At 59.6% G+C, this 13,033-nt stretch overlaps 1 protein-coding gene across 2 annotated transcripts in view; it reads right to left on the bottom strand.

Moving 5' to 3' along the window:
- PLCG1 (phospholipase C gamma 1) overlaps window positions 1-13,033 on the bottom strand; it is a 35,610-nt gene that overhangs the window by 5,931 nt on the left and 16,646 nt on the right. For both annotated transcript variants that reach the window (XM_032838481.1, XM_032838480.1), the window contains exons 2-20: window positions 8,451-8,603; window positions 8,243-8,336; window positions 7,994-8,041; window positions 5,680-5,764; window positions 5,505-5,588; window positions 5,234-5,268; window positions 4,938-5,010; window positions 4,740-4,841; window positions 4,381-4,499; window positions 4,202-4,287; window positions 4,008-4,128; window positions 3,428-3,596; window positions 3,175-3,297; window positions 2,993-3,094; window positions 2,726-2,913; window positions 2,267-2,467; window positions 2,066-2,185; window positions 1,797-1,977; window positions 807-884 (exon numbers count right to left, since the gene is read on the bottom strand). In XM_032838481.1, coding sequence (XP_032694372.1) covers window positions 807-884; window positions 1,797-1,977; window positions 2,066-2,185; window positions 2,267-2,467; window positions 2,726-2,913; window positions 2,993-3,094; window positions 3,175-3,297; window positions 3,428-3,596; window positions 4,008-4,128; window positions 4,202-4,287; window positions 4,381-4,499; window positions 4,740-4,841; window positions 4,938-5,010; window positions 5,234-5,268; window positions 5,505-5,588; window positions 5,680-5,764; window positions 7,994-8,041; window positions 8,243-8,336; window positions 8,451-8,603 — 2,162 coding nt within the window. The remainder of the gene's footprint in view (window positions 1-806; window positions 885-1,796; window positions 1,978-2,065; window positions 2,186-2,266; window positions 2,468-2,725; window positions 2,914-2,992; window positions 3,095-3,174; window positions 3,298-3,427; window positions 3,597-4,007; window positions 4,129-4,201; window positions 4,288-4,380; window positions 4,500-4,739; window positions 4,842-4,937; window positions 5,011-5,233; window positions 5,269-5,504; window positions 5,589-5,679; window positions 5,765-7,993; window positions 8,042-8,242; window positions 8,337-8,450; window positions 8,604-13,033) is intronic.

Genomic DNA, 13,033 nt, shown 5'->3' on the forward strand with positions numbered 1-13,033 from the left:
CTGCAGGGGGGCAGCAGTGAGAGCAAGCTGTCCTCTCCCACCTCCTGACCTGGAGCCACCTGCCCAGCTCCAGTCCTCACCACTGGACCTACAGGAGACTCCAGGACAGATGTGACAGAGGACAGTCCCAGGGCCTCTGCCACGGAGACTCCTGAAGTCCAGGTGGACCCCTGCAAGCCCCACAGCCTGGACCCCAGGGAGAACCTTCCATCTGTCCCCGGGAATCAGGGCTGGCAGTCTAGGGGGAGAGTGTGTGTGGGCGCCTCGAGTGCCTCCCCTGGGACCTGAAAGCCTATGGGCATGGCTGGGACCCCATCAGTCCTCATCTGGAAAAGAGACGAAAAGAACCTCCTTCCCAGGCTCCCTGGCTGCTGAGGGAAGAGGCTGAGAAATAGGGCACAACTCCTTTACCCCTTAGAGAAAAGAGCAGAAAGAGGAAGATGCTCTCTGACAGATCTTCATGAGGTGAGGGACTGAGGAGCAAAGAAAAAAGTTTTCTGGCCAGTGTGGCCTGCCCCTGCCCTGCTTCCACCCAGGAGGAAACAGGAGTTACCCTGGGGAACAATCTGGAAGGGTCAGTGCGGACCCCCAGGGACAAGGTCTGGGAGGGGGTCAGCCCAGGGAGAGCTGTGGTCATACACAAACCACACATCTCACAACCTCTCGGGCCTCGGAAAACCACAAGCACCACTTCTCCACAACGACCACAGATGGGCCCCTGAGCACAGAAATGCAAGCCCTCAGCCGCTGGGGACCCCCCCCCCCCCCGCCTCTGCGCTTCCTGTACCAGAGGCCTGATGCTGTACCTTGAAAGTTGGCATAGGATTCGCCTCCACGTAGAAGCCAGGGTTGCGTCCCTCGTACAGGGCTCCGTAGTCAGGCTCCTGCAAACGGGACCAAATGGGATAGGTTAACACCCAGAGAGAACAGTGGTTACAGGCTGCCCCAGGCCCCTCAATCAGTGCAGCAGGCCCACGTGTCCTGCTGCACAAGGCCAAGTCTGCCCCCTCCCTCGCATCGGGTCCACCAGCATCTCAGACCTCAATGGGTGTGGCCTGGCCCTCCCTACTCTCCACCTTCTTACCCTTGAAACCCTCCTCATGATTCTGAGACGTCTCTGTTCCTGAAGGCCCACACTGTTGCTGTGCTGTCCGCAGCGGGCTCCCGCAGGTGCCGTGCACTCAACTTTCTAGCCCAGTGGCTCCTCCCTCCCTCCCTCCCTCCTGGTGTCCCCGCCCCAGTCCCGCCAATACACCAGTCCAGCCCCGGGCCCCTTCCCTGGACACCTGTGCCCACTGATGACAAGCCTCAAGGGGACCTCCCGTCCTAGACGCCGTCCTTCTGTCCAGCGCCACAGTCCCGGTACTGAGCCCTTCCCGGCCCCTATGCCATCTGCGCAGCCTTCTACCTCACTCGTCGTACCCCCCTGACTCTTCCCACCACAGCCGCCCTTCTGTAGCCTACTCTCCCCTCTGCCCCAGGGACAGTCTAGTCCAAGCCCGGCCGGCGAAGCCTCAGGCCTTGGGCCTACTGCTCCCTGAGTGAGTTCCAGGACCTCCTCACCCCAGAACTCAGCTCACAGCCCCTAACCTCTTCCCCTAATGCATGCCCTTCCTTGCAGACACACCCTCGCAGAGGACACATCCCCCAAGACACTGTCCTGGCACCTATGCCATGGCCCCCAGCTGGGCAGAGTGACCTGTCCAGGAGCTCCCACAGCCAGACTGTCCCACGAGCGCCCAGCAGCTAGCCCAGGGTCCCTGCCCGCCACGATGCCCCCAGCCCCAGGCCCTCACAGCGGTGCCGATCTTCTCCAGCGCCTCCTCGTTGATGGGGTAGCGCAGCTTCATTTTGCGGTACAGTGGGTGCTTCTCGTAGTAGCTGATGAGGTCCACGAGGCTGTCAAACTCCGAGTTGCCCAGCATCACCGTCTGGCCCTCCTGCTGGACACGGCAATGCTTGATCTTGCCCTCGGCCCTGAACAGAACGGTCACATGGGGTCAAGGAAGCCCAGATCCGGGCATGGCCCCACACCACCTAGAGCACCCCAGGCCACGCCCCTCACCGGAAGGAGATGGCGTAGGAGTTGGGTTCGTTCCGTTTTCTCACCAGGAAGGCCCCGTCCCGGGGGACACGCATCAGCATGTGTTCGGCCTGAGCTCTGGTCAGGCTGGCGTGGTACCACCTGAGGACAGGCCCGAGTCAATCACTGGCCTCCCCGACTTCGGTCCCCCTACCAGCCCTCAGCCGCCAGGCCCTCCCTCACTCTTTGCTCTCGTGGGCATTGGTCTGCGGGACAGGCTCTGAGAGGCGCATCTCAAATTCATTGCAGCGCAGGGGCACCTGCTGGTAGTGCGTGATGAGGTCATAGAGTGAGTCAAAGACCAAGTTGTCTGTCAAGAAGAACTTGGGGGCCCCAGCGTCCTGGCGGGAGTGGATCCGGCAGTGCTGGACTTTCCCGTTCCTCCTGCGGGAAGACAGGGAGGCGGCGAGAAGCAGGTGTGGCCCAGAACGCCGTGCTCCAGCCCAAGCGAGGCGCCCAAGGTGCTCAGCGGCTGGGCAGACCCGCAGAGGGGCTTCAAAGCACCCAGAAAAGTATGCGTGTGCATGCATGTGAGGAGATCACGCTCCACGTGAGAGCCTGTAACAGAGACCAACGCCAGACAGCGGTGGTCTCGGCAGGGGGACACAATAGAGTGCAGCACACGCGCTGGGACTGGGTTACCAGAAGGAGAGGGTGTAGTCGCCCACGAAGGTCTCGCTCTCCCGCACAAGGAAGGAGCCGTCAGGGGCCCCGGTCTCGATGCAGTACTCGGTGAGCAGGCGCTCGGCGATGTGCCGTCCATCCCGTCCCGCACCGAGCTTCCCGTGGAACCACTTCTCACTGGAGTGCAGCTCTGTGCTGCCACTGGCCTGCAGGGAGAGGGCAAGGGCAAAGACACTTGGTGACTCTGACCCCAGCCCGGCCCCCAGCCCTGGGCTGGCCCCTCACCTCCTTGGGCTCCTCCTCATCCTCATTGCCCTGGTCACTGCTGGTCTCCTCGGAGTAGTAGATCTTGCTGCTGGTCAGAACGAAGTAGTGCGGGTACCACTCCTGGGAGAGAGCAAAGTGGGGCCCATGAACGGAGGCCTCCTCCCACCAGGTCCCCATGCTCAGCCCGGCCTGGCACTCACATGGTTCACAGGGTCCTCCAGGTAGAGGATGCCGTTCTTGATGGAGTTGCTGATGTCGTTCTCGGAGTACATCACCGACGTAGGCACCTCTTCATAGGCGCTGCCCTCTGCCAGCTTCTTGTGCTGCGGGAGCAGACAGGACATGCAGCACCAGCCCAGTCCGAGCCCCCGCCTCCTCACCCAGGCTGAGACCGCCAGCTAGAGCCACGGCCTGGGAGAGGCACGCGGAAGGGTGGGGCGCCCCCACCGCTACCTTGATGAGGATCTTCCTCTTGAGCTGGTTGGGTGAGGGGAGCCCGTCTGCAGCGATGTCCACGGGCTTGGTAAGGAGTGTGTCCCCAAGCACCTTCTTGAAGTACTGTGCCATGTTTCTCTGCTGGGCAATGCTGCAGTGGTCCTCGATGGACAGGATGACGGGGTACCTGCAGGGCAGGGGACCAGTGCGGTGACGGAGACCTTCCAATACTGAGGGGTCAACACCCAGTCCAAAGAGCTGCTCAGAAGAGGTGTCGGGAAGCAAGGGCCCGGGGGCCGCGTCTAGAGGGCAGCTAGCCAGAGAAGAACTGTTCCTCCCTAGCCCCTGGAAGGAAGCACGTGGTGAGTACGGGTGGAGCTTTAGTCTGTTGCACAGGCTAGAGAAGAACCCATGAAGGGGGAGCCGAGGAGGCAGGAAACAGGGAGGGGCTTAGGAAGGAGGGCTCAAGCAAGCGGCAAAAAAGGAGGGGAGGCCAAGAAGGACAAAGATAAAAAACGGGGAGTGGGGACAGAGCACTGGAGGGGACCCTTTGTCATAGGAGAGAGCTGTAGCCAAGCTGACCCCCACCCCCACTCACTCTGAGGCCACGAAGGCGTGCTCCTTGATGGTGTGCAGAACATCTGAGAACTTAATCTTGGTGGTAAGGGTGTGTCCATGGTAAATGACTGGCATCCCATCTGGGCCATCCCAGCAGTCCACTGCGCAGGAACACGACCACAGTCAAGAGGACAGGTCCCGCCAACCTACTCCCCCACCCCGGCCCCCACGCACACTCAATGCAGCGACAGCCCATTCGAAGGCAGCGGGCGTAGGCTTCTAGGGAGGACTCGCTGGAGAATTGGTCCCCGGTCAGGTACCTGCACAGGGAAGGAAAGGCAGGGGTGGCTGGGTGAGTGCCTCCCTCCGAAGCCCGGGCCAGGGGGGCGGGGGGTGCCAACGGAGCCACTCACGTGTTGTGGGAGGAGGAGATCCAGTAGTGGGAGAGAGGGTTGTTCATGGTGTCTGGGCACACGGCATCCAGCTGCGAGTTCCACACACTGTTCTCTTTGGAGAACAGGAAGGTGACAAACTGTCCAGGAACAGGAAGGAAAGACAAGAGTGAGCCACTACCCCAGACCACTGGCTTGGCTGTGGTGGGAAGGAGAGGACGCTCAGTGTCTGTCACTGAGGTGGACAAGGTGGTGGACAAGGTGGACGGCGGGGAGGAACAAGGTGGCAGCCCTAAGGAGAATCTGGCTCCTGGGACCCAGGTGGGGTTCCGGTCAGTGCCCCCCATTCTGATGTGTGGGGTGTGAGAGGCAGGGCTCACCTCATCCAGGAAGAAGTATGGCTCTTCAATTTCCCGCAAGGGGTCTCGAAGGAAGCTGAGCATGAACTCCTGCACCTGAAGCCGGTCAACAGCCCACAGCTCCTGGTGGGGTGGGGGGTGGGGGCGCATGAGAGGCTACCAGCGACGAGCCCAGCCCCCCGCAGCCAGGAACCCTGGCCCAGCCCAACCCAGCCGTACCCCCTGGTACTCGAGGAGGAACTGCTGGAACTCGGGAAGGGATACTCGACAGAGCTCCGGCCGCTCCCCCGCCCTGTGGGAGAGAAGGGAAGCACCTGGCAGCCAGGTGGCTGGTGCAGCCCCCAGACAACGAGGGCCCCCTGGAAGGCAGAGCCCAGCTCCCAGCCAGTACAGATGACCAAAAGGGTCCAGCATGGCTTACCCCCTCTCACTGCCTCCCACCTGTACCAGGAGTCGCCAGGGGAGAGAGGAAGGAGGCCCCGGGGAGAACCCCACCGCCCCACTTCAAACCAAACCTCAGGGCACTGGCTTCCAAGAAGGGGAGGTCCATCTGCAGGAGACAGAAGCTGGTCAGAGCGAGAGCCCCTGGGAGGCCACATGGGAAAAGGGCTTTCAGGAAGAAAGGCTGGGGCAACAGACAGGGGTGGGCGGGCCTCAAGAGGAGAAGAGCTGGAGAAATGGCACCCGAAGGCCCTCCAGCGGGGCGGCAGGGCTGAGGCAAGCAGGGCTGGGGCTGGGGTGGGAGAGCAGGGGCAGGGGCCACGGAAGGGCAGGTGGCTCATGCACCGTCTTCTGGGCGCTGTACATGAGGCTGCGGTACAGCTGAGCAAACTGCCCGTAGGTGATGTCACTGCTGCGCTGCTCCAGGTCCTACGTGACACAGGGCGGGACTCCGGTCAGGCCTACGGCCAGGGGCTGCCAGGCTCCCTCCCTGCCAGCGGATAGCCGGGAATGTGCTTACCGTCAGACGCTCTCGGAGGAAGCGCATGTTGGGGACCCGGTAATTGACCTGGGACAGCATGTTCTTCAGGTCCTTGGCTGATATACTGAGGAAACAGGGGCATTCCCAGGGGCCTCGCCCAACCTCTCATGACCTCTGACTTGTCGGCTGAGCCCATCTGGGACTCAGTCCCCCCGGGCTAGACAGATAAGCACTCCTCCTGGCACCTGGAGTCCCGAGGCGCTACATCAGAGCCCCCGGGGTGACCAAAGGAAGTCCCCTCCTTTCTCTAGGGCTCAGTTTCCTCAGTGGGCAAAGAAAAAGGCCAAGAGCCTGGCAAGAAAGGAGTGAACAGGCTCAGTGACGTGGGTCAGGTGTGGGGGAGGGGAGCCAACCTTGAGGTCTCAGTGGTCAAGCCTGCACCTCTGGCCCCCAGCAATCCGAGGGCTGTTGGCTCACCCAGACACAGGAGGCAGCCTTCCCCTGTGAGCCTCCAGGCCCCCAGCACAGCTCACTCACATACTCCCTGGGGCAGCTCCCTTGGGAGTCCTGACCCGCTACCCTAGAATGCTGGGAGTTCGTGTCTCAGCGCCCAGCCCGGCGCTAGGCTGGAGGGGGGTGGCCAGAGGGGGTCCTGCTTGACACAGTATCACTGCTGGCGACTGGGCACTGCCCCGGGGTCTGACACGGAAGCGTCCCTGCCCTCGAGGGGTGCCCTGCCCGGGATGTGGGACCAGAGGACACTGCCTGGCAAAAGGATGGAAAAGACAGGGGAAAGGGAAGCCTTCTCTCCTGGAGGCTGGTGTCAGGGAGGGGAGGGTTGGCATCCCTCTTCCTCCTGCCCAAGAGCCTGGCAGACAGCACCAACACTCCCTTCCAGAATTCAGTCCCGTACCGCATGGCCCTGGCCGCTACTGGCAAGTATGCTTCAGCAGGTGCTGCTCCTGCCCGTGCCAGCTCATCCGACCCCCAGGTGCCCAGAAGCAAGGTGCACAGGGTCCTTGCTCTGCAGGTTAGGAAACGCTGCATCACCAAACCCTCTCTCAACTCTCTGCCATCAGCATTACAAGCAAGCTATTATCCATTCCACCAAAACACCTGTCTTGACCCTGCTGACCTCTCCAGCCACCACTCCCTTCTCTGTTCTCCTGTGCGGCACCCCGAAGGAACCATCCGTGCTCCCTTTCCTTCCCTGAACACCGCTCTCTGCTCCTCAAGGTCACCAACGACCTCTGTGCTGTCAAGTCCATACCTGGCCAAGCCTGGCACAGTTCACCACCCCCTCCTCCCCAAGCTTCCAAAACTCCACCCTCCAAGTTTTCCTCTTACCTCACAAGCTGCTCCTTCCCCTGGCTAGCTCCTCCTCACCTCCCTGATCCCCAGTGTCCGAGTGGCCTGGGGTCATGGCCCTCTTCCCTTTTCTTGCTACGTTTATCAGGTGATCTCCAGCCTCATGGCTTATGGAAGGAACATCTCTATGCTCCCGTGGTAACATCTCCCGCCCCAACTTCTCCCTTAAACTCATTCTACCCACCTGCCAATGCAACATCTCTACCTGGACGTCTAAGGGTATCATAAAACTGAATATGGCCCAAATGTATCCCTAAGCTCCCCTAAATATGCTTTTCCCATGGCCTTCCCCATCTTAGTCAATGGCAACTCCACCTTTCCAGATTCTCCAGCCAAAAAGCTTAACTGTTACCTTGGACTCCTCTCTTTCTCTTGCACACTAAAATCAACGTTCGGAAGTTTTACTGGACTCTTACCTTCAAAACACAGTAGAGTCCAAATCTGACCATGTGCTACCGCCCTCCACCCCGAGCCACGACCTCTCATCTCGCATCCAGAATGCTGAAGCAGCTCCCTGCCCAAGCCGGCCGGCTCTGCGCCGCCCTGGACTGTCCAGCCGCAGCCGGCTGTCTGGTGCAACTAAAGTCAGGTCACGGGATGCTTCCTTTCAAAACCCTCCGTGGTTTTCTAGCTCTTTCATGGCAACAGTCAGAAGTCCTCACCATGAACTGATCTTTGTCCCCCATCTCTCCCCGGCCCCCCGGCTGTCATACAGTGGCCTCAAAGCTGTGAGCTTCAAGGCATTCCCTCACACACTAAGGCCACCATCGCCTGCTCTGCAGGACACCCGGAACCAGTCTGCACCAAGGCCCTCAGAGGACTTTCTGCAGAAGTTACCTGTGCCAGAACTGCTTGCCTGCCCCTCAGCCCTCCTAGGCATAGGCCCCCTGAGTCCTCAGGTTCTCCGGACAGCTGCTCAGGGCGTGGCTCCCGTTCTGGCTGCCACAACCCACCCGCTGGGCTAGAGCCACAGCCTGGTACCTACCGATCCTCACGGTTCCGATCCACTGAGTAGAACTGCTTCCGCAGCCACCTGGAGGGAGAGGAGCCTAAAGTGAGAGCCACTTCTCCAGCCAGACTAGGTCCAGGGAGGTCAGCAGGCGGTGTCTGTGCACACAAAGGCCTGTGTCCTTGCCGCTGCTCCCTAGAACCTTTTCTCTTCCCTCACGAGCTGCTCCTTCCCCTGGCTAGCTCATGGGGAGCAATGCCGGGGGTGGGGGTGCAGGGTCCTTACCTCTCGATCTGCAGAGGCGTGGCCGCCTGCAGTGTGTCCTCCATCAGCCACGTTAAACCCTTGATCCACATGTTCACTTCATCCTCAGACGTAGCTGGGATCAAGGGGCAGGGAGGTGAGCTGGAGACACGCACTCCGCGCGGAGCCCGGAGCCGGTGCCTGTCTGCCCCGAGCTAGCCCCGGCCCCCTCCAGCCCCGTGACGCCTACCTTGCAGGCTCAGGGTCTTCAGGCGGAACTCCATGCCGTACAGGATGACAAAGCAGTGTGACTGGTCTGGTCGGAAAGCAGGGTCCTCTTGGTAGCGATCAAAATCCCGTGACGTCTTCCCTGGGCGGATCTCCTTGATTTCCCGAATGTCAACTAGGGAGGTGAAGAGACCAAGGTCAGGCTGGGGTCTCTGAGTCAGTGTTGAAACGAAGGCAGCCTGGTTCCCTCGCTCCCCCTTAGGGAGGGACCACAAAGAGAGACACCTCATCAAGGGGCAGAGCCAAGAGTACTCACAGGCCTACTGGGTGACAGAAGAGGGTGAGTCTGAGTCTGAGGACAGACCTCTGCTAGAAGCGGGGCTGTCTGGGGGAGCAGGGAGCCCCAGCCTCTGTACCTTTCCTTGCTGAGAATGTAGGCAGGTCACTCTGACCTGGAGAAAAGCTGGAGTCTAGACAGAGAACTGGGGAGGGCTGAAGGCTCTTCTGTGAGGACCATTTCCTGACACAAAGGACACAAACCAAATTGTAAAGTCCCAGGGTAGGGTGAGGCAGACCCGAGTGTGTCTCGGGATCCGTGGGAAGAATGCGGGGTCAAGCTCGGAGAACTGACACGTCCCTGAGCGGCCCACCACCCCAAAGACATCCCCAAGCAAGTCTCAGCAAGAGGCCTGGTCTCCCAAGGCGGTGGCTATCCAAAGGGATGTTTCCCACCCTGACTGTCCAAGGCAGACGACCTGCCTTGGCCACTAACATGGGAGATGACACTGAGTGACTCATTTAACTTCTAGTCTCACTTTTACCAAATATAAAGTCAAGGGCTTGACTGAATTTCTCTAGAAGGCAGGGTGGTAGAAAAAACATGTGTGGACTCTGGGACCAGACTGCCTGAAGCAGAATCCCAGCTCTACCTTCCGTTAGCTGTGTGACCTCAGCACAGTGACTGCTCTGATCCCACTCCTTCACGTGTGAATGCGGGTAACAGTAACGGAGAGGGTGCTAGTAAGATCCAAAGTCCTAAAAGCCAAAAGTACCCAGCCCCATATATGGCACATGGGAGCTCATTTGATGCAGGTTCCCTCCCTCTGCTCCCTCACCAAAGTCCGCTAAGGGCACAGGTTCTGACCCCAGGTTAGGAGAGAGCACCAGCAGTGCACAGCACAGGGAAGGGCTACACCAGCCACACGTCCACACGATCCCCCAGTGCTGGGTGGGATCCTTGATGCGGGGCCGGGGGCGGGGGGGGGGTGGGCGACGGACTTTCCAAGTCAGATAATGAGACAGATTTAGGGAGGAGCTGTTCAAACAGAAGAAGTTGAACAACCAGAGAGGACTCTCCCTGAGCTCTCCCTTGGCACCAGGGCCCCGTCTAATGCTCTCAACCCAGACTGGCCCAGAAGATCTGGAGCCAGGAGCAGCCCCAGCATGTTGCCAGCTAGTGTCTGTCCCAGAGACCTCCCAGTCCAAACTGTGCACCACCCAGGCCACATTGTCCCAAAGGGCCCAAATCCCTAGGCTCTCTTCCTACCCCTTCCAAGCCACAGCTGGGCCCCATCTGTCCCACCTCAAACAGAGGCACTGCTTCTAGCCCAACCCCAGCTTTCCACCACAGCATTACTGGTCTGGACCCTGTCCTCCCTGCTCCCTGCGCCTTCATCACACCCTCAGGCCTGGGCCTCTCACTGAAAAAGCCCCGCCTTCCCTGCCAGCAGCCCTGCCCCCACCCTCCTCACCAATGAGCCACTCTTCTTAAGTTTTCAGAATCCTTCTAACACCATTCTGATTCCTCCTGTGGTTGCTCGCTACGGAGAACATGTTCCTTCTGTGGCCTTTTCAAGGCCCTTCCTGATGAGGCTCAGTGATCTACATTCCCAGCTTCTTCCCTCACATCTTCTCTGCTCCGTCTAAACTAAGCTGGAGAGGTGCCTTCGTGGCTCAGTGGGTTGAGCCTCTGCTCTCGGCTCAGGTCATGATCTCAGGGTCCTGGGATCGAGCCCCACATCGGGCTCTCTGCTCAGCGGGGAGCCTGCTTCCTCCCTCTCTGCCTGCCTCTCTGCCTACTTGTGATCTCTGTCAAATAAATAAATAAAACCTTTTAAAAAAAATGGGCCGGACCAAGAGCAAGAACAGTCAGTGCTTCCTGACCCCCCATTCCATCCCGGCCCCTAGGGTGGACTGTCTGACCCCCAGGCTCCATTCTCTCCCACGAAAGACCCAACTCAGAAGCGGCCTCCTGCGGTAATCATGCCCGTGACTCCTCATGACGCCACGTGAGACTCGTCATCTCCGCCCAGGCCAGGCAGAGCCCATGCAATACTTGCTGGAGGACTAAAGGAGCAAACGAGAAAAGGAGGCACACAGGTGGGGGGAGGGGCCACAAAATGGCAGTGGCGTTTTAAAAATGAGTTACACTCAGGTAGAAACAGGGAGGGTCGGGGGAACTGACTCACAAAAACCCAGCCTGAGAAGATCGTTTCCAAGGATGGAAGGAGGAGCTGAACAAGGGAAATGCCCAGATCGGAAACTGCAGAATAACCACAAACCCTGCCCGTGAAACAGAAACCTGTGGGCTTTTCCGGTGCAGAGCTGCTGTCATCCCCTCCCACACCCCTCGCGCAGGCACACCACCTCACAAACACAGATGCATGTAGGCCAGGGTCTGAGTGCTCAGTGCCCGCCCACCCTGAGAAGCAGCCCATGACGTGGCTACTGCTTGGCAGGCAGCTGGAGGGTCCGTTCAAAGCCTGAGGCCGATACGTGTAGCCCTGCGCACACCCCCCACCGCCACACACACCACCAGCAGGACCCAGGAGAACCTCTGGCCTGCCCTGTGCTCCTGCGCGCATTCCCACGGAGACCAGGCTGGAGGCTGACTGGGCTCCTGCCCAACACAGGAACCACACAGGCACGGAGCAGCTCCAGGCCAGGCGTCCAAGCATCCCAAGCTCTGGCTTGGCCACACCTGGTCCCTTGTACCCCACGCCGCCATAAGGAAGTGCCAGCCTGATGCTGATGCCCTCCAAGCGCATCAAGCCAACAGGAGGCTGAAAGGACAGGACGCCAGTGTGAGATGCCCTACCACGTTCTTAAAAATCATTTCCTGTGCCACCTCCCCATCCCACTTCCCATCCTCCTTGTCCGGGAGGCAAACACAGAAGTGTCCTTTTTTCTGAGAGAGCCAGGGCTGGTCCCCCAGGAACGACCATCAGGGGAGGAGACTCCCTGGGACAGGCATGGCCTCTGCCCTAGCTGGGGGGAGGGGGAGGCCGAGCCACCCTAGCTGTCTGGGTCAGACCTACAGTGGGACAGGAAGGGCAGGGACAGACACCCTCCCAGGACCTGGGAGCTTCGGAAGGAGAGGAGAACTGCTTAGAAGAGCAGGAGACTAGCACCCTGTTCCCAGAGACCCATGACCCAGCACTCATCCCCCACTCAGACCATGGGAAAACAACATTCAAGGAACACTGGGGAAAAGAAAAGCCAGGGTACTGGGAGTTCCTTGCTAGGTTCGAGACACACAAGTGAGACAGGGGAACTCTCTGAGGAAAAGGCCAGGATCCCACAGCCAGGGGGCCAGGCCAGCCTCCTGTGTAGCAGAAGAGTGCAGGCCTTCACCAATGACAAAGGTCCGTCTTCAAGCTCGCTCCAACCTGAGAGGTCCTGGGGTTCCATCAGCAAGCATGGTATGTTCACTCCAAGGACCAGGTCCCCAAGGCACATGCTTGAGGAATGGCATGTGTACCACCACACCAAACGTGGCTGTAGTAGACAGCGGCAAGATAAACTGCCTGGGCATTTAATCACCCACATACTCTCATGAAGATACAGAAACCACCAGTCTTCCTCGAGCGGCTTTGGGGTAATGAGGGACTACCTATGCTGGGTCAGGGACTGGCATCACAGGCCAGCTCTGAGAGCTGAGGACTTTCTGATGGCCAGACTGCCTGGTGCCCTGGGCAGAAGCCTGGGGGTTCTGGTGGCAACCTGCCCCCTCTTGCTCCTTCAGGAATCCTGCCCTGACCATCCCCCTTCCTAAAGGCTGCCCATGCCTAGCAGAGGAGGACCACGCAGGTCTTAAATCCTAGCTATGCAGCCCTAGGCGGGTCCTCACTCTTTTGGCCTCTGTTTCCCCATTAGTACAGTAAGGTCCTTGTCAGGAACCAGTGATCCCACTGATATCTGAAGGAGACGGACCCCTGGCCTGTGTGCCTAGTGCATCAGCTCGAGGCCCAGAGAAGCCAGCAAGAGGGGAGAGAACTGCAGCCAACTGCCAGGGCTTTCCTGAGGTTGGGCCCAAACCTAGGAGAGGTAAAGCTAGGCCGTAGCTGCCTTGGCCCAAGGGAAAGAATCTAAGCAGCCATTTCCCTGGCTCAAAAAGGGGTCTTGCGGGGATGGGGCACCATGGAGGCGTGGGGCTCCTGAGGCCAGAGCTCAGATCAGTGCCTGCAGCTGTGCTTTAAGCCAGAGGCGGCTCCCAACGTGCACACTCACCAGGAGTTGGTGGCATGTGCACCCCACCACCTCACAGGATGCGTGTCAGAACGGGAGACCAACAGACTGAAGTCACCAAGATCAATTCTCAAATCC

The sequence above is a fragment of the Lontra canadensis genome, unplaced genomic scaffold, assembly GCF_010015895.1.
Source record: "Lontra canadensis isolate GAN:19392208 unplaced genomic scaffold, GSC_riverotter_1.0 scaffold105, whole genome shotgun sequence".
NCBI classification, from domain to species: Eukaryota; Metazoa; Chordata; class Mammalia; order Carnivora; family Mustelidae; genus Lontra; species Lontra canadensis.